General features: G+C 36.3%; 1 protein-coding gene across 1 annotated transcript in view; it reads left to right on the forward strand.

Annotated features, from left to right (window-relative positions):
• LOC118270341 (zinc transporter ZIP13 homolog) overlaps positions 1-20,593 on the forward strand; it is a 29,035-nt gene that overhangs the window by 5,218 nt on the left and 3,224 nt on the right. The window contains exons 2-7 of the mRNA XM_035585902.2: positions 10,682-10,795; positions 17,110-17,415; positions 18,131-18,273; positions 18,956-19,076; positions 19,667-19,752; positions 20,354-20,423. Of these exons, the coding sequence (XP_035441795.2) occupies positions 10,682-10,795; positions 17,110-17,415; positions 18,131-18,273; positions 18,956-19,076; positions 19,667-19,752; positions 20,354-20,423 (840 nt within the window). The remainder of the gene's footprint in view (positions 1-10,681; positions 10,796-17,109; positions 17,416-18,130; positions 18,274-18,955; positions 19,077-19,666; positions 19,753-20,353; positions 20,424-20,593) is intronic.

A 20,593-nucleotide genomic window follows, 5' to 3' on the forward strand; every position in this document is an offset into this window, starting at 1 on the left:
TTGGGCGGGAGGAAACGCCCGGGTGTCATCACTGTGAGGACCGCCCGGAGGACACGGTAGAACATACGGTGGCGGTGTGCCCTGCGTGGGCTGAGCACCGCCAAGTCCTCAGGGATGTGGTCGGCGACGGCGACCTCTCGCGCCCGGCACTGGTGCAGGCCATGGTGCGGAGCGAGAGGGACTGGGATGCCGTCTCCTCCTTCTGCGAAGCAGTCATGCTAGCTAAGGAGGAGGCGGGGCGCGTGAGAGAACATTCATTTCACGCCCCAGCCGTCGCGAGGGACAGTCCGGGCGTCGGGGATCGCGAGACGATCTCCGGCCACCATACGGGCCTGCGGACGGCGAGCAAGGGTAGCTCACCGCCCGATCAGAACCAGACCCGTGCGTGCGGCGCGTCGCGTTCCGCGCGCGCCTCAAAGAGCCATCAGACCACCACAGATGGGGCCCCGCAGGGCTGATGCCTGATCCAGAGCTGCGGACTACCTAGCGGGTTTACCGGGGCTCCGGCTCGAAAACGGATATAGGAACTGATTGGTATTTAGTCAGTAGGAGTCTGACACTCCCTTTTACCTCGCCCAAGGCGAAAAAAGGCATTGGATGATTTTCCCCCTCAAAAAAAAAAAAAAAAAAAAAAAAAGCCTAATAACAATAAAAAAACCATAGTTTAAAAGATTTGAGTTTATTAAATAATAAAAATAAATTAACTATAAATCACAGTTTACTAACGTCCATTAATGGAGAAAAGCTCTACCAGTTTCGAGTCACAGAGGGACTCTTCATCATCTGTAGGCTGCGTGACTCGGAAACTAGTAGAGCTTTCCTCCAATTAATGTATGTGAGTAAACCGTCATTGTTAGTTAACATTACCGAATTTAATAAACACTATCATGCTGAATAATGAAAGTAGGAGATTTAAGTGTTGTGTAGGAAAAGTTATTTATGATTTTTATCTCCAGAGATAAAAGTTCCATGTTGACGCCCAATTGATCATAGTTTCGTTACTCGCATATCTCGTTTTCGTCGATAACGATTTATTTTAGATCGCCAGCATTCAATATCTTTGGGACAACGTTACAGTATCTCAGATGTGTTGTGAAATTTTTGCTTCTAAGCTGTTATTTAGCAACGTTACACGGTTGACCGCCTTCGCTAATAAAAGACGGAAAGATTATGATGTTTGGCCGAAATCACAACTTCTAGCAATTCTTTCGACCAATTTTTCAAGCAATATTTGACTAGTTTTATTTCATACACTTCTGGGTCGTCTCTGATACCGTTACTTAATGCAACCTAGCTGTGTAATTTGACCGTAATATGAAGATAGAAAATATTTCTTATGCATACGAGTAGTAACTACTTCTACATTATTATGTTGAACTTATTATTATGGATATTATGGCAAACCTCCTCTTATGTAGAGACGTCCAGCTCTAGACTGTCAAAAACAGTTTGGCTTCTCTGTCACTTTCATTCTGGGCTTCTCTCAGTTGTGCCTCAATCTTTTTTTGTGCCTTTAGGATTAAGTCATTCTGATATTATAGATTCTATCTCCTACTATGAATTTCACTGAGGGAAGTGGAAACTATCGATTTTTTATTCTCCTCTAATTATTTATTTTTTGTTGCGGGATCCAGGACACTTTAGTGTTCCGGTGTTTTCATGGTTGTATCTAATGTAGATCCTGGCATACAGGAGATGCAGCGGTTTCAGGAGGTTGTGGCAGGATCGTCAAAAACAGCTTATGAGGTAAAGTTTTACAGCATACACGAACTAGGTAAATAAACTACAATTTTGAATGCACATTAAGTGCAATCCTAACTGGACGCCTTACATTTCAACACTGCCAACTGATTACGATGCGATAACAAATTGATATTGCAGTAAATAATGTGCTAAAGCGAAACATAACTAAAATAAATTAACTTAAATCTAACGCAAAGGTACCGGTTACCGACCGGCCTCCTCTATCCGACCATTTTAGTTTATTTACGCTAATTTGTGTATTTATCGCGCGAAAGTCTTGAAATACGCCTTATTCAATACATTAATTCATCATTCACCTTCAGTCAAAACTTGGGTTTGTGGGGTTAACGCACATTCCGACTGTCCTGCGAAATATAAAAAAGGTGCAGTTTGCGTAAATTTTCATGCGAAAAAAACATAAATCAGTGAAATAAAAGATCTCGATTTTGACGATGATCACTCGGGTAAACTAAGAATGTATTTACTTTATGTGATTTATTGGTTCATTGAGTCCTTATAATTTCAATATGCATATAGAAATTCCATGTTTTTATAGATTTATCGATAAATTAATGTTGGACGGAATAAGGAGCCCTACAAAATGACGACGTACCGAATACCGACCAAATTGGTCGGTAAACGGAATTTTAAGGTTTATGAATGACACTAATTTTTTGTAACGTGGGTTGTTCTAGGAGTGTTTTGTGATTAGTTTCTTATTCTTAAAGCTATCCTTAGATATTAGACCGGTATCCGACCTATGCTAACTATAATGGATTCTTTGTAATTTACGTTTCAAATTGACATATTTCCGATATATTTACGATTCCTTCACAAAGACTTGCTAGAAGTAAACCTTTATATTTTATGTTTATTTCGAAGAATTTCATGAATACGATATTGTTACAACTTAATAAGTACATAATAGTAGAGTAGAAAGTAACTAAAAAAATGGTATAAATTTCAGTTAAGACGTTTTATTATACAAATACAGGTTTGGTCGTAGTCTGGATACGATTTGTTTCCCTGTCCCTTGTTCCGACTAACTAAGGGAATAAAGGTTTTGGTGTTTTTTTTAAATTACATGATAAGCACATCATCGGGATGAACGACAAAAACGTTAGTAATAGGTATGGTACTTGTACGTAATACCTACGACACATAATGTTCCGAAAATAACTACGGAGGTTTATTGTACCTACAACCTACAAGTAGTAAAGTAAATAAAATAAGTACCTACCATATGTACGATACATAGTATGTAATGTATAGGTAGATACATACAAAAGTTTAGTCACGAATTTACCTAATTACGTATCTTAACAATAGGTATCTACCTATAGGTACTTAAAGACCATTCGCATTTAACCAATACGCATAATAAATTAAGATCGACATGGTGTTGGTAAATCTTATGCTGAAGTACTAGGAAACTTAATTAAAAAATAAGTAACTACCTACACGGTAGGTTGAAAAGTAGGCGTCACATTGTATGTTCTCTGCTTACATCTCCGAGTATTAAAAAACGTAATGTTTTGTTAAATTTTAAAATTCATAATCGTAATTTCAGTATCGAATCCAAAAACAATGCGTGAATAGTTTTAGAAAGATTGTTGTTTTACGAATTTCTACTCTACTGCTAAGATATAGAGTTGATTTTACAATGTGCGTTTGGGTCGGTCGGAATTAGGTTCCTGAGGAGTCGGTATCACGGACATCTGTCGGCAGTCGGTCGGTATACGGGGACTTTAGTATTTTTCCAAGCGTAAGAGTTTAAATCGAAATATAGGTACAAAATAGTCGTTAAAGGGCAAAATAATGAACATATTTCTCATTCATAGTTAATATACTTTCGGAAAAGCATTTTTTATTATACGATCTTGAATATTTTGTTTATCTTTTGGATGATTTTGTTCGCCGCGCCGATCACCGGACGGTATTCGGTGCATTTGCGTTACTAGATTCCGAAACGTATGATGGAAGGTAATGTAGGTATACCCTTATCCTTAGCCGACCCGAGTCTCGTTAATATCAATTTCACACTTCAATACGTTTATTTATGTACCAGCTGCGCCCACAAGATAAAACAGCTACTTCAACCTTCTATTATTTAATGGTACCTACCATCTTTATTACATAAACGAAGGGTATATTTTGCGGTTTGTGCGTATACTAAAAATTAAATTTTAAGATTTCTCAGTAGTGTCAGTAGCATAATTTCCTAGTGCTTTATATTTACTTTACGTTACATTTACACAAACCCACCTATTATGTCATTCCCAATCTCGCCAATGACTGACTTGACCAAGAACAAAACGGTTTTAAATAACTTCTCGAACTCTCGAGCAGTTAACAATTCTAACCAATTACTTTAATTACCCAATACCCTAACAATACCGCAATAATTCAATAAACATACCGACATATAAAATTAAGCCACATCTAATAAAAAAATCACACGTACAACGATATTAGGGATTGCAATCCGGTATCATTTTCAATCCGGCCGGATTTCACCGGATTGATGCTAATCCGGCGGATCCGGACGGATCCGGCCGGATTTTAAAGTTACTTAGGGCCTAGTATTTAGTGGTTTTTAGTTTTGATAATAATGTATAAAAAGAAAATAAAATACGTATTTATAGAAAATAAAATCACTTTTAATTATATGTTTTGGTATTAATTGTAATTTTTGGTACTATTTGTACTAAATCAAATTATGAAACTATTTTTAATAATAAAGTAATCAGTCTGACTCTCACTTATTGCTGTACCTATTTATGTACCTAAGTATCTGAAAGTACTTAAGTATTAAACTCTTATTAATAATGTACACAGTTAGGTTATAACAAAACAGTCTTTTAAATTTGTACTTATAAAATCAACAACTTCAGTTCATAATCCTATGAAACAAAAAAAGAAGCATTAATTTTTTGCAATGCAAAATTCAAATGAAAATTATTTCTGTGCCTGAAAAAACGATCTAAGAAAACAAATAGTGTTTATAGTACTGTCTCCTAGTCTGCTTCTGATGGCACTACAAATATAACCTGCGGCAGAAAAGGCCCTTTCTGCCTCAACACTGGTTGGCCTAATCGCCATCAAGTAACTGTAGATCAGCGAAATGTGTTTTCCTTTTACTCCTACTACTTCATACGCAGTCATTTCTTTTTAACCGATTCGTTGCGGATGGCACGACAGACGTGCCATCCAATTTTTTTACATATGGCGTATGACACGCGTTTCGTGTCAATTTTAAATGTCTTTTATCTCGCTCAAATCGAAAATAAATACAATTCAAGGGTAAACAAGAAAAAAGAACATTTTATTCTGTACATGGCTGATGGCACAATAGGCGTGTCATCAACTGATATGGCGCTTGACACGACTGTCGTGTCACGAAATATTTGTTCGTCGCCACGCATAAAAGTGCACCAAAATGGGCGTCGCAACGAATCGGTTAAGTATTTTCTCATAATCTGTTTCTTTTATAGCATTAACTTTCCCCCTATACCCTTTTTTTCTTGCAGGATTTGATTTTCTAGTTCCTCTTTTAATGTAATGTTCTTTACCGGATCCGCCACCGGATCCGGCGCCGACACACCGGATCCGGTAGGTCCAAAAACACCCCGGATCCGCCGGATTCCCGGATCCGCCGGACCGGATTGCAATCCCTAAACGATATGAAACGCACGTAATATTGATATCTATATTTGTAATAGTTATTGTAAATTGATTAATGATAGAAGCCTATTGTAAAATATTGTAGACACCATATAGACTGATAAAAATGCACTTTACACGTAAACAGATAAACGATGCACTTGACACGTAAATTGATAATGTTGGAGATAAAAGTCGAAGGGAAATTAAAGAAGTGAAGCGTGTGTCTACCCACGGGTTTAGTTCTGATAAGGAAAAGATCAAAGAACAGGCACTGTTAGACATAAGTCTTTCTCAAATACCTGTCTTTACCAACACTCATTATCTCTGAGGTTTTTCAATAACAATGCAACTTATGTGGATGCGATAGTCAGTGTGAACTCTCTTACATTCTAAAATACATAACTATGTGGAATAAAACGATTTTTCTCAGAATACTAAACCGACTATTGATTAAGATTTTGAATTGAAATCCGTTATTAATTTTAGCCATTAGACCAAATCAAACATTTCGTCCGTTGTAAAACCCTAGTTACCTTAAATAATTTTCGAAAATAGGTTACTATTTTACTAGTAACTAATCATAAATCAGTTGGCAGTACGCCAAACATGCTAAAAACTATGACAAAACTGCTTTCTCAACTGTAGTCTGACTCTACAGTCAACATTAACTTGTGGGCAGCAGAAACTAAAGACTATCGACTATCGAATAATGGATTGATAGACAGGATTTAAGTAGAAAGATTTTCGGATTTAACGGGCCTCCGGCTCGAAAAGCAGGAGTAGGAACGGGTTAGTTTTTAGTCAGTAAGAGTCTGACACTCCCTCTCGCCTCACCCAAGGCGGAAGAAATCATTGGATAAAAAAAAAACTAGAAAGATTTTATGCATAGTTATTAAAGTAACGCCGCTAAAGCTATATATAGAAATAGATATCAATAACCACCTTCCTCTTTCCAAGTCTGTTGGTAAATTTTTCATAATCGATCGCTTTTCGTAAGCGACCTTGCAAAGTTTGGATGGAAGTGAAATTGTGTTACGCAAAATATTCTTCCATCAAACTTCAAAGTTGATCAAAAAAAATACACGAACGACGCATTTTTAAATACATGGGTTTTCTTATACACCCTGTTGTTGAGAAGTTAAACATCATTGATCTAGTATGGACCCTCAATAAAGTTTCTCGACGCTTCGATCGACTTGCAGAATATAAAATAAAGTAAATAGGCTTGGCGGACGACAAAAACAGCAACAATTTCGAAGCGTTTTACCGCGAAATGAAGCAAAAAGCAACCGTAGCTGAACATTACATAGTTTCGCCGAAGTTTTTGTGTCATCCCAAGATGGAACTTGCATAGTTTATTTATTTTATTTTTGATGGCTAAGTGTACGATACACTGTTTTAGATTTTTTTAAAGTAGGTTTTAATGTCAAATCTACGGTATTAAACGGCTGTTTGAAACAGGTCCCTCCCAAATGTATGGTCATTTCATAATATGACCAGACCACTATAGCTACATTATTTCAAAGCTCTATTTCAGTAGTTTTATATCGCGTATCAGAAAAATAAATATACCACTTTACATAGAAACAACACAACACAAATTAACAACAAAATCTAATTAACCTATTCTAACAACAGTGTCTTAAATCATGTGCACAAACCAATAAAAACGGTTGTTTATAAACCATGTCAATAAAAAGTTAAAACAAATTAATATAGGAATGGTATGCAATGCGATGGGCCGATGGCGATACTACTCAATTGTTCTTATTAATTTATTTGCATTCATATTATCACCAAGTCGGTAAGCCAGACTGGGTTCTAAGAAAAAAAAACAATGTTTATATTGTCGCTACAGCTTATCGGCATGTGTGGTTTGGCGTGACCACAATAAGTCTATGTAGGGATATGTCCTATTACGAACTGATAATGTTCATGTATTAATTTATCAAGTATACAAACATAATAACCACACCATACTAGAGATATCTTTCTTTTTATTAAAGTTACGACGCATTATTTGATTTTGATGTAGTATAAGGCTATGTGAGGAAAATCTAATACATATTTAAACCAATGTCATCGTATCGGACAAAGACTTCAGTCCTAACTAAAAGTTACAAATACAAGCATCAATCGCAATATGAATGATTGTAATAAAGTATATATGGAACGACATCGTTTTGTAGTACGTAGCCAATTAACATAAAGTCATTAATTTAACGTAGCTGATGCCCAAGATAAATTCCCCGTGGCTGTTACCGAACCAATATTCCCTGGACTAAAATATTAAAACATTCCTTTCTAAGACATTTTCACTGACTACTAATGTATTATTTGATAGTCCCTTTAAATAGAGAGAGACCTTTGTTCAGCATTGCACTTATTCCGGCTGATGATAATGATAGTTCACGAGGCTCGAAACCAGGATCAAGATTCTTCCTAATATAAGTCCGATCTGAAATTAAATGCAATTAGGTTGGTGTCCGATGTAAATTCGCAGAGCAACATCAAAATGCAGTTTCATACTGTATGCAATTTGATTTGAATTACACAAACACACCTCTGCCGATCCTCTGAAGTGTAGGTACAATGATTACGGAAAATCTTATGCCATATTGACAAGTTGACTGGCCCTTACTAAGTAGTAGTATTTACGAGTGACTACCGTTATCCGCGTTATCTCTACGTGATGCGTTACTTGTACTGATAGCAGACAATTTGAGATACACTCTCATGTCGGAACGTCACGGGTCAACAAACATGCGGCCGAAATACTTACTAATTCATTACATTCGGTAAAAACGTGAGCTAAAACAGAAGTATCCTTAATCAACGAGTATGTATAAAGAGAATAATGTGACAGATATGCTATGTCACGCCTTTTATCGCCAAAAAGTTAGGCAGAGGTGCACATTACGGCAGGTAATGCCACTATACAATTTTCACCCACTTTTTACCTTTGTGTCATAAGACCCATGTAGGTAATAGGGTGCTACTACTGAGAAATTTTCAATAAACTGACATAGCTGCCAAATGTAGATGAAACGAATCATTTCGCGGGTTTAGCTTATCCATTTCCCTAACTACTGTAATGGGAAATAGATGAAATAGTGTATTGTTAGAGCTTTTCTTTATTGCACTCCTTTCCAAAAACTAATGCGGATATACATACGAACAAACGTCGTTACTCATATCAGATGCACTCAAAAAGATTTTACACCACGACACAACCACGTTAAAGGCTGCAATTTGTGCGTGCCCTCATGTTGTTAAGATTTCCCCACGATCCATCGTGATAGGACGTCCATTATCTGATGCTACAGTGCAAACTGTCCGATACCACTCTCGTTACTTTTATGACAGTTGCCCGATTGTCTATTCTGAATTTGTATTTTATCATTAGAGAGTGTCGAAAAAAGTTATCTCAAAGTAGTAGCCAGGGTTTGTTTGTTTCCAAAAATATATTGGTAAAAAAATTAAAAAAGGTTACCTAATATAGTACTTATTCATACACTAGGACTTTCTGACCCTCAAGGTTGTAGTAACAACTTTATTTCACGCACATCGCACGCAAACTAGGAATAATAATTTCTTAATCTCCATGCAGTCAAAGTTTTCAAAGGAGTCTTATATAATCTAATGCCACTTAAAACAATTAGCTCTAATAAGCTATTGGATTTAATGATAAAACCAATCGATGTTATCGGAGAAATCACAACGGTAATCTACAAGTAAATAGGAGCTGATAGTATTTGTTTTATCTCTTAATGTAAATTTAATTGGGTACACAATACATAATAGGTAAGGCTCGCGCTACATGCTGTTAAATAATTAAATTATACATAGCTAGTTATTTTCTTAATTTAATTTGGGTGTTTTTAGGAACTGGGAAACATACCTAGGTTTTTTGCGAAATTTGTTTCAACTGAGTTTTTGCCTTTAATAAATAGCAAATTAAAAGTGTAGATATGGTTTGAATCTACTTCTCATAATGCATACCTATCACAATAAATAAATGCTTATTTATTTGAACTCCTAACCTATCCCCATTGATATATTATCTCTATTTATTACATAATTCTCTTCAGCAAATCCGGTAGTCGAATGCTGAGAGATGATAGAGACAATTAATATAATATTTTTTTCCGTATAAACTCTTTCATTAATTTTTAAAGACGTCTAGAATTTTTAATTACTTTTGGAGATATTTATTTTGGTTTCTGTTCTGTAGTGCATCTACACCCAGCAAATCCCTCGCGAGCGGCGTATTCGATGGTTCTGAACGCACCTTTACATAGAATAAAATATTTGCAGTGAATATTATTTTTGCGCTTCAACTAAACGATTTATAAATAGGACCAAATATTATCATAACGTTTTCCTTCAGTGCATTACATAAACTACAACAAATCTCTTCTAATATTCCTAGCACAACTAACAATCTAAGCTCCGAGGCCACGGTCGTAGCCAACGCAAATCCTATAAGCAATGACCCTTATGTATCAGTAGTCAGTAGTCAGTGCTACTACTGATTAGATAATACTGCGATCCCGTGATACTGACAGCTTATTGTTACTAAGAAGCTATAGAGATATCTGATGACCTTCGAATAGTTCGTTCACTGATATGATGTTGTATGCAATTGTCAGATGAATGTGTACGATTGTTCTAAGTTGGAATAATATGAGAATTGATGGAGTCTTAGTCTTAAAACTATAAATGGGAAACTGTTTGTCTTTTCTTCACGTCGGAGCGAGTTAATGACATGATTTTTGTGTGAAGTTATTTGGAGAGATGGAGAGTGACATAGGCTAATTCTCGCGTCTAAACCTCCACTTTCTTAAAATTTGAGCGGGGGTTTGTATTGAACATTCCGCAATTTCAAATTTGGGTTATTTGGGACTAACAAAAAAGTCGTGCATATTTATTTTAGAGATCAAATGCCCCCAACCCTTTAAAGAAGCGCAGACTGAAAGCTAGTGCAGAATATAAAAAAGTTTTTTATTTATCTATTTAAAAAGCTTTATGCACAAATACATCGGTGGACATAATACCGTTGGCATTTTCTGCCTTTCCTCCCTCACTTTTTAAATTGTTGTTGTGGCACATTGCTCGTAGAGATACAACCTAATAAAGGTCACAGTGAGCCGCCAGACGCAGATCGCTTCCAACTGGCTCATCTATTAGAATGATATGCTTGATGCATAATGAATGAATGCTTTTCTTTCTTGTTCCCAATAACTAACCAGACATTTTTCTTTTGTTACAGCTGGAGCCTCTACATTAAGGATACTGCTAAGTTTTGCAGTGGGCGGACTATTGGGAGACGTGTTCCTACATCTCCTACCAGAAGCGTGGCAGAATGATTTAAATAATACTAAACGTGAGTATTGTTTTATTATGTTTCTATAATGTCTAGCCTTTCGTAATAGCGGGTTTAAAATTAGACAACGAGTAATGAGAATTAATTACTTGTCCAGAATTTTTGGGTTGCTACCGAAATGCATGTAACTTACATAAATTTTTCCTTAATGCCCAGACGTTTAAGAACCAATTTGTTTTCAATACGTATTATTTAATTTAATTCATTAATTCAAACTAAAGTTCTCAAGGGCGCAATATTATGTTAGTTAGACTTCAAAATAACAAATGTTTAACATGGTTTCATAAAACTCTTACAGAACCGAGCGATTATTTTAACGTGCAACGTTTTCTAGAAACTTCAATGCACTTGATTTCTATCCGGTTAATAACTGACTACTAGTTAGTAGTGTATAATATGGTAGGAAAACTATGAGATCATAAATATAGGTAACACAGTTTAAACTTATCAGAGTTTGAGAGCACCCGAGGATTTTTTGTTTCAATATCCTTCAAGATAAACGCGCATAAAAACTGAAGAACATTTTATAACTATATAGTTTTTATGGTTTAATAAAGAAACAAACAAGTTACTGCTTCCTGATGTTACACAAAACTACTGGTGCTCTTCAAAAAACTAACAATAGGTGTTGTGACACACAATGTCACTTCCTCTACAGTCTACATACAAACAATGCCTCTTCAATGATATTCTTAGTTGCTATGAGACAGAAATTCAGTCAATTTAAGCTAGATGTAGATCTTAGTAAAATTATTATTTTCTTGTTCGCATACTGCATGGTTAGAGTGGTGACTGGGCAACTGGGACTGTCGCACAACGTGTAACGGGTTCAAGTCTTTGTGTGATCCATAATTTCTTTTTGGGTGTCATGTATACGGAAACGTGTATGTACCCACGATACAAGAGAAATATGAGCAGGGTTTTATTAAACAATAAAAACCTCGCCTTTTCGTTACTTTATCACCCTGTAACTATTGTTTTTTTTGGGTAACTATTGCTGATTGATCTGTTTATTTCCTGTTGGACTACCTGGGTAAAAATTCCGTTGTAGAATAGTAGTCCAATATTCCATTAATTTCAACTTACTTTCAACTGCTTATGGGATTCAGACACTTTAAAAAGTGTCAATTTACTTCAAGAGTAAAGTAAGCCATTCCAAACATTTTTTGTACCTCGTGCAAATTCTAACACTGGAACAATTCTTCCCCTAGTTGAAAGGTGAAGGCCCATAAATGAATGTTTAAAAATTCCAACGCAAATAAAACAGTAGGTAGTAGTAGTTGTATGCAAATAGATAACGCGAGTAAGTCCATTGTCAATGCTAACATCACGTATGTTCACGGCTGAAGGTTTTCCCTGTCAATAAAATGTTACATTGACACCAGAAATATATCAATGGCGTTTTTTTAATGTTTGGTTGCGATCGAAAATCTGGGGGCACGGTAGTGCCCCGCCAAGACGAGCCAAGCGAAGCGCAAGGGCACTACCTACCTTTTCTCGAAGCGCTTCGTCGTATTTTTGAACCTTTATAACTTGAGTTTGGGTTATACCAGATAAACAAAATTTTCAGGATATAATGTCAGTGGTAGACTTAATAAACCTCTAAAGTTTCAATTGCATAGCTCTTATACTTTAGATTTTATTGATATCTAAAATACCCCGATTTCGTCACTCACTCACCCACTGATGATCAACAAAATTCTTAAGGTACTTCCTGAAGTCCTAGAAAACTGAAATTTGGTATGTAAGCTAGTATTAGTACCCAAACAACAAAAAAATCCTAAAACTTGGAACTTTTACCCCCCAACCCCTTAAACTAGGGGGTGAAAGTTTGTTCGAGACTTCCGCAACTTTTGACGCTAGAGGTCTGAATGCGGCCGCGGAGGGGTAAAAATCTGAAATAGGGAAACTTAATTCCCTATTTCCTGCTTGAGATCTGAAAATTATACACAAGTACATAGAACACAAACTTTTCATCAAATCAAAACATTATCCTACCCATAAGTACTTAGATATGAATAATATTACTACACTTCACTTCGGTAAGTGTTTATTAATCAACCTATACTTTTGAACATAAGCATCGTAAGTATAGTATGCGCCAACGCCCGCCGCCTGCCCCCTCGTCCCCGCGCAGTAGCTAAAAATAATCGGCCCGTCAGCGAGCGCGGCACCCGAACGCGGGCAGACGCGCGAGGGCAGACGTCGTTGACGGTTGTCTCGTTGAATGAAAAGTTTTCGGAATATTTCGGTGATTTAAAAGTTTGCTATCGCGGAGAAAAAAACCATTTGTCTAATATTTAATTGTTAGTAGTTTAGTAGGTAAAGGTTTAGATACTAGTGTTTTAATTTTCATTGATAAAAAGTATTAGGATTACGTTTTCAATTTTCTTATAAATTTAGTAGTTTAGTAGGTGAATTTGTCGCTCATTTTATCTTTCTATCATAAGCAACCTACAAAAAGAAATGAAATCCCACAAAAACATTTCATGTTAAATGTTGCCAAGACGAGACCATATAGCTCGCACTGTCAAAAAGTAATCAGATCCCGTGTAGAGCCAAGTTTCTAACCCTATACTTTTGAACTGGCGAGTTGGCCGCACGGAAAGAGTTTAGAAGATTGAATAGATTTTTAAGCTCAAGCCCATATGACGAATAGCAAAAAGTCCGTGCGGCCGACTCGCCAGTTCAAAAGTATAGGGTTAGAAACTTGGCTCTACACGGGATCTGATTACTTTTTGACAGTGCGAGCTATATGGTCTCGTCTTGGCAACATTTAACATGAAATGTTTTTGTGGGATATATTTTAATACTTTTTATTTTGGTTATTATGTGTAATGGGGGAAAACCTTGTGTTCTTTTAAAGTGGTCTGGAATTCTGGATTCTAGGCACATTTCTGAGTAGTTCCTACCTAAAAGATAGCAATACCTATGATTGTCAGAATTTTACGATAAGCTTTCTAATATCTAGAGGTCCAGATATGTAAGTTGCCATTCGGAAATAATAACTAACTGCCGCACTTAGAGACATTTAATGAGAACTTAAACTATTCCTTAGTAACGATTTTGTTCCAAAAACAATTGCTAAGGACTGGGTTAAGTAACCATTAAATAAGAGTACGGCGGTAAATGACATTTGCAATTGATGCACCAAAAACTTAAACAATGTTATAATATTACTAGAACTAGAATGCATTAACAACTAAACACAGCAGATCTGATTTCCGTATTTCCCACAATTTCGCTAGCACGTCGAAACACCCGCATTGAATGACCGACGCAGTTCAATGTCATTATAAACGATAACCTATGTATTGCATAATAGTGCTTTAGTTCACATTACACCCAGTACTTATAACGAACCACGGCAAAATGTGGAACTAAAATTACTAAGTAACCGTGAATAAAACTTGACACCCATTTTCGCTAGTGGCGCCACGCCCCGGTTTAAATGAGAAAAAATGCAATCATTTTCCTTATGATAAAGTTTTAATTATATTTTGTTTATTTATAACTAAGTAAATAAAGATTATTATTGTTCTAATTGTTTATTTACTTAATGTTGAGGTTTCGTGCTGCTAATCATTATATGCGGTTGCGGTCATTGGAGGAAATACCTACACTATACTATATGTGAATCGAATTACTTTTGCATGACGCGGTGGTAATATAAATATACATACATAAACAGCTGTGTAACTAGATGGTTTGAGGATATTGAACCGATTTTAAGCAAAGATTGTGCATCTGTAGTTACTATGTTTACGCTACGGAGATCCTTAATGAATGCATGACCTAATTTTGAATGGGCCATTCCGTAGCGTAAATTAATATGTGATGAATGGATAGTAAATAAAGACCATTTTTGCTTTAAATAAAGAGTTTAACCATGTCAACAACATGTTTAGTAGCCTGATTATAATACAGTCTGACCTAGTTAAGATTCAATAACCGATATTATAATTTTATGGCTGGAAAAATGGTTTATTCACAAATCTAGAACATAAACTGAGATGTAGTCAGGAATCTAGTTTATAGGTCTTTTAACATCGTTTTAAAATGGCAGGTAAAATCTAGAAAAAAAATGTAGATGAAAATTTATTAATCAAAATTAATCACTGACATAAAAACACTACCTACCTAAATTCAAGTTGCACATGTTGCAAGTAATCGGCAATATCATCAATGAAAATATATCAAAAGATTAAAACAACATCGATTCTAGTTAACTACACGAGTTTGTTAAAACAATCAAAGATAAAATAAATGCACTAAATTAAAGATGATACGTCATTTGTCATATCGTACATAATCACTTTTGTAACGAAGTACTCATTCCACTAATTTCTGATATAACAATGACAATCACACGCGCACTCATTATATACTACATAAGGTTGAGGTTTTGTGTCAACACGCACATGAATCAACATTAACTACTTTACGTCTATGTAAATAAAGTGCAAAGTCGTTTGTCTTGGAAGGAAGTTTTGTGTTCCAACTCGATGTTCGTAGTAAAAAGTAAACATAATGAGTCATAGGTATGGTCGATCAATCTCGGTAACTATCCGTTGCGATCGGAATTAGTATTTGTATGTTTTATTGTTTATATGCAATTATCTTGATTGTGTTGTAAACTCTTGCAGCTTATCACTATACATACTTCTATCTATTTTTTTAATTGTTATCGTCCTATTGTGTATGCTAATGTCTAGTTTGTTAGAACTAAGCCTTGACTTTGTTGCTTATTATTATTTTATTAGTTAGATGCTATTATTTTGTGATTAATCTTTGAACTTTAGTAATAATTAGAATCTTTTTTTATCTTAAAACTACGACTAGCTACTAAAGGATGAGCAGCAGCTTTCTTTAAAGTTTCTATCCGAAGTTGTCTTTATCCCAGTCCTTAATTCATGTCCCTATCGACACCCGTGACTCGCCAGACTTCAGTGTTCCGATGTTTTTTTGGTTGTATCTAATGTATATCCTGGCTTACAAGAGTTGCAGAGGTTTTGGACGGTTATGGCGGGCTCTCATTTAAAAGAGAACCTAAGTTCAGTTAAGCAGTGGCTGGGTCCTTTTGATAATGATGTGAATTCTAAAAGATCTGATTAATATCATATTGAAGTCAAAGCTAGTTACCACATATTTTGTTTTACTGTCTTATAAAAGCGTTTGAGAATGTGTATTGTACTGTGTACAGTAAATAAAACAAACGAACTTGTCAAGTGTCTTAATGCAAAAACACAACGGTAAAAAACAATTTAAAAATATTATATATACTAGTGGTCGCCTAGTGGTTGAAATTCAACCATATACGATTTAATTTACAATACCACTTAACATACGTTCAAGGATAATTTTTATTTAACTCAAACTCAAACAAACTCTTTTATAAAACTCTATTCATATGAGACGTCAATATCATCGCAATGTCTATCGATTTTGACGTTTTGTCAAATACGACCAGATACTATGCATGTGTGTGTAACGTTTTATTTATTAATTTAATGTACTTTATAAGCATTATTTTTGAAAAATATTAGCGTCCTGCACTTCTCCTACACATAAACTATAAGTGTACCAAATTTTATGCTCCTACGTCCGCGCAATTTTCAATTTTCGTAAAGAGCGGTCCAAAGTTTTTGCATCACGTATTAATATATAGATAATCTTCTTACCATGAATCGCTCTGTTCTACCACCAGATATTACACATATTAGGTCACCATCGCGAAATCTGATTTTTAAATTGTGTAACTACAAAACACAATAATGTATTTAGTTATTCAATATAATTATTTATTTGAGCAGATGGCCACAGTACTGAAAAGACAATGGCACTTAATGTAGGAAGTTTATTGGTTTGTTTGTTCGCGTATTTATAATACATAGTTATCAGTTTATTTCACAAAAATAGTATCTACCTAGGTAGGTAGATACTATTTAAGTATACGTATACTTATCATATCTATATAGATATTTCTGGGTTAATTAATATTCATTGGTGAATTCGGACCAGACATTTAATGGAAACCGACTGGTACCTTGTATAATTCTAGCTCAAGATAACCATATACATAGACACCCGGAGCTGCGGACTGCCTAGCGGGTTTACCGGAGCTCCGGCTCAAAAGCAAAAGGGAGGCAACTCCCTCTCACCTCACCCTAGACGGGAGAAGACATTGGATGGTTACCCCCTCCCCCTAAAACACCTATACATAGACATTTCTTTTTATTGATAAGTTGAGTCCGTCTCATTACCTAAATCCTTATTTTTTTCTGAAACTAATTTCCATCACCATTTTGTTACAGCTGGCGAGCACGTCTCCTTAAAAAGCGGACTATGGTGCCTAACAGGCATGCTAGTCTTCATCGTAGTAGAGAAGCTATTCGCAGCCACGGAAAATGAAGAAGAAGAAGAATCTAAAGAACAGGAGACTATCAAACAGAATGGTTCTGCTAAAATAAAAGAGATTGAAATAGAAGAGATTGAGAAACTCCTGAGAGTTGAGAGGAGGCAGAGAGGAAAGAGTATCGGTGAGGGAATCTGTGACAGCAATGGTATCGTGAGTGCTAAGGAGTTGTATGATACCTGCGTGTTCAATAATAATACTAAAGGTAAGCATGCTTGCGTTTGTTTTGTTATTGATTTGTTGTTCAAGGTTAAGGGCAGTAGTATCGATGTTAAAACTATTTCGTTTTGGTGTATAGTTTCTTATTGTATTTTATATCGTTTGTGGAAAATAGGCAATACGAACTTTTGTCTGATAGCTAAATGACCAACCTATTGACTTAATGCGTATCCACATTTGCAATGACCTTATAATATTACATATTTTTCTAGGAATTATATTATACTCGTATGTCAATCATAAAATGGAATTTCTCGCTATTTTTGTGGTTTTGCGGTAAACCATTTTGTCCTTCTGTAATAAATGCAGTGTATTTAATAATTATTTATCAAAACTAGATCATCTTTTTAATGGTATAAGCCGGTAAACGAGTATATGGATCACCTGATGGTAAGCGATCGCCGCCGCCCATAGACACCCAGAACACCAGAGGGTTTACAAGTGCGTTGCCGGCCTTGGCCTTAAGCGTTGTTGGGGAATCGGGGATTGGGATAAAGTAATTGGGTCTCCAGTAGCCTAACTCACGCAACGCAAGTGTTGTTTCACGTCGGTTTTCTGTGAAATCGTGGTATCACTTCAATCAAGCCGGCCCATTCGTACCGAAGCATGGCTCTCCGTCGAGCCGGCCCATTAGTACCGAAGCATGGCTCTCCCACATTCATTGTATAATATTACAAACTAAACAATATCTCATGGTACAGGTGTATGCTGCAACTCGGTAGTGAACCAGAACGGGTCGGTCCGGTGCAACAACAAGGGCAACCGGTGGATGGGCCGCTGTCTGCTGCGCGAGGCGCGGGAACAGGCGCTCAAAGCCACCAAGGAGAAGAGTAATAAGAAAGATGTAAGTCTGCTATTGTAATAATAAGTGCTATTTGATATACCATTTCATTTAAATTAAAATAGTTCAGCGGGCCCCAGATCCTCGTATGCCTTAAAGGTCCGGGACCCAGTGGTCCGGTGCAAGGCAAAGAATAAAAGTGTTACTTTAATTAAATACGTAAGAAAAGGGTACCCATATTTTCTGCTATATAACTTAGCTATTGCAAATATTACTACATAGTTGGTTGCTCCCACGCGGCATAATAACTTTGGCTTCTTGACTCTCTGAACAGGTCCGCACATACTGTTGTGGTTCTTTCCTCTAAAGACCACTACAGAATCAACTTGCACGGTTCTCTCACATTATCCTCTATTTCATTGTCTGGACTTTAAAAGAGACTATGACCTCTGAGTTTGTTTCGGCATTTCTTCTCAGAGTAGTCAGATAGGAAATGCCGGCCTCATCTAGCTATTTGAAATATTGACGTGTAAAAGTGTTATTTTATGACCTATTTACAGAAATAAATATCATTTATCATTTATTTAAATTTTTTGGATTATAAATTGTGATAAGTACTTAACTATTTACAAACGCACCTACAATACATAAGAAAATTTTAGTGAGAGACAGTGTTTAAAAAGACAAAGATAAGTCATTAGTTTAATATTTAGTAGTTATTAAATCCAACTCAATACATTTCCAGGTGGCCGGCTACCTGAACCTGATGGCCAACTCGATCGACAACTTCACGCACGGCCTGGCGGTGGGCGGCTCCTTCCTCGTCGGGTTCCGGGTCGGCGTGCTCACTACCTTCGCTATATTAGGTATGTTGCTTTATAATAATAACAAGCTAATGCCGCACAGTTTCACCCGCTCTGCTGGGCTTCTATAACCTTCCTCGATAAATGCGCTATCCAACACAAAAAGAATTGTTCAAATCAGACCAGTAGTTCCTGAGATTAGCGCTTTCAAACAAACAAACAAACTCTTCAGCTTTATATATTATTACTATTACTATACACATAATAATCATACTTGACGTGATCGACTGTCGAGTTTTTGGGTTCGATTCCCGAGCATAATTTCATTTTAATGATTCGTTTTATTTGAGGTTTTAATTTTTGGTCTCAATAAACAGTCTATAATAGACCACGTATTCATTATGTGTACTTCATTAGACTCTTAGTGTTACGCTATTACACTACCGTAAAACTACTAGCGGTATTGTTGAGTACTAACTTTGATTTTGCTAGACGTCATCGTTGACGTCATCGTTTCAATATAAATCACAACTATATTTAACTTTTTAATAAATTTTCGTTGTATAAACTGTCCTCATTATTTGTCATTATAATATGACACAGGGCAGGGGTGAACTTGCACAATTTGAATGCAATAAATGTATTATTTACAGTACACGAGATTCCTCACGAAGTTGGAGATTTCGCGATCTTGCTGAAGAGTGGCTTCTCGCGGTGGGAGGCAGCTAAAGCACAGTTGGTAAGTTATCAATAACAAAGATACAAGCAATACAATCAATATTTTTCAGAGCCATGGTCACCAATTACCAAATTCGACTGAATTATAACTTTCGCCGTCCTAGCAGTAAACGGGTTGGTGGTCAAACGTAGATTTTTCAAGTATCGCAGTTAAAAAAATCCCCGTTTTAGGCAGTTGTCCCACCAACGGCGAGTGAACGACTAACTATCGGCTATTTTCTCGCTCAAGAAACGTACAATAGATATACTTTCCGTGTAAACAAAAGATATGCATATACAAATAGTTGATCGCTGACTGTTCACACTGCCGGCGAGTGCTCGCTTCACTTGTTTGTTTTTGTTTTCACTCGTTTTCACTCGTTTCTAGTTCTAGCTCTACTCGTTACTCGTTCATCGTTGCCGGTGGGACAACTGCCTTAAACTGCGATCTCTAATCTGCATGCCAAGCGTAGAGATTGTAGCATCATATCTAGAAGGCAGGTGATCGAGGGCCACAGTATAATAGTGGACTGTTCCTGATGACGATGGCATAATATAGGAATTCTTTGAGTTTTGTGAGTTTCAACTTACATAATTAATGCTTGATGTTTGTGTACTTGCAGGCTACGGCGGCAGCTGGTCTGATCGGCGCCATGACAGCTGTGATCTTCAGTGGAGCCAGGAACTCTATTGGTGAGACTTATTTCATTACTGTTACCATTACTAGTACAAGTTCTTGTAATTTTTCCTTTCTTCAGCATAAATATTCAATAAAATCGAATATCTAGTTTTTACAATAGTACGACAAAACAGTGTCTGCTGAATGGAATTACATATATATTTCATATTTTAGATTTCTAATG

Source organism: Spodoptera frugiperda, chromosome 13 (assembly GCF_023101765.2).
Source record: "Spodoptera frugiperda isolate SF20-4 chromosome 13, AGI-APGP_CSIRO_Sfru_2.0, whole genome shotgun sequence".
Taxonomy (NCBI): Eukaryota; Metazoa; Arthropoda; class Insecta; order Lepidoptera; family Noctuidae; genus Spodoptera; species Spodoptera frugiperda.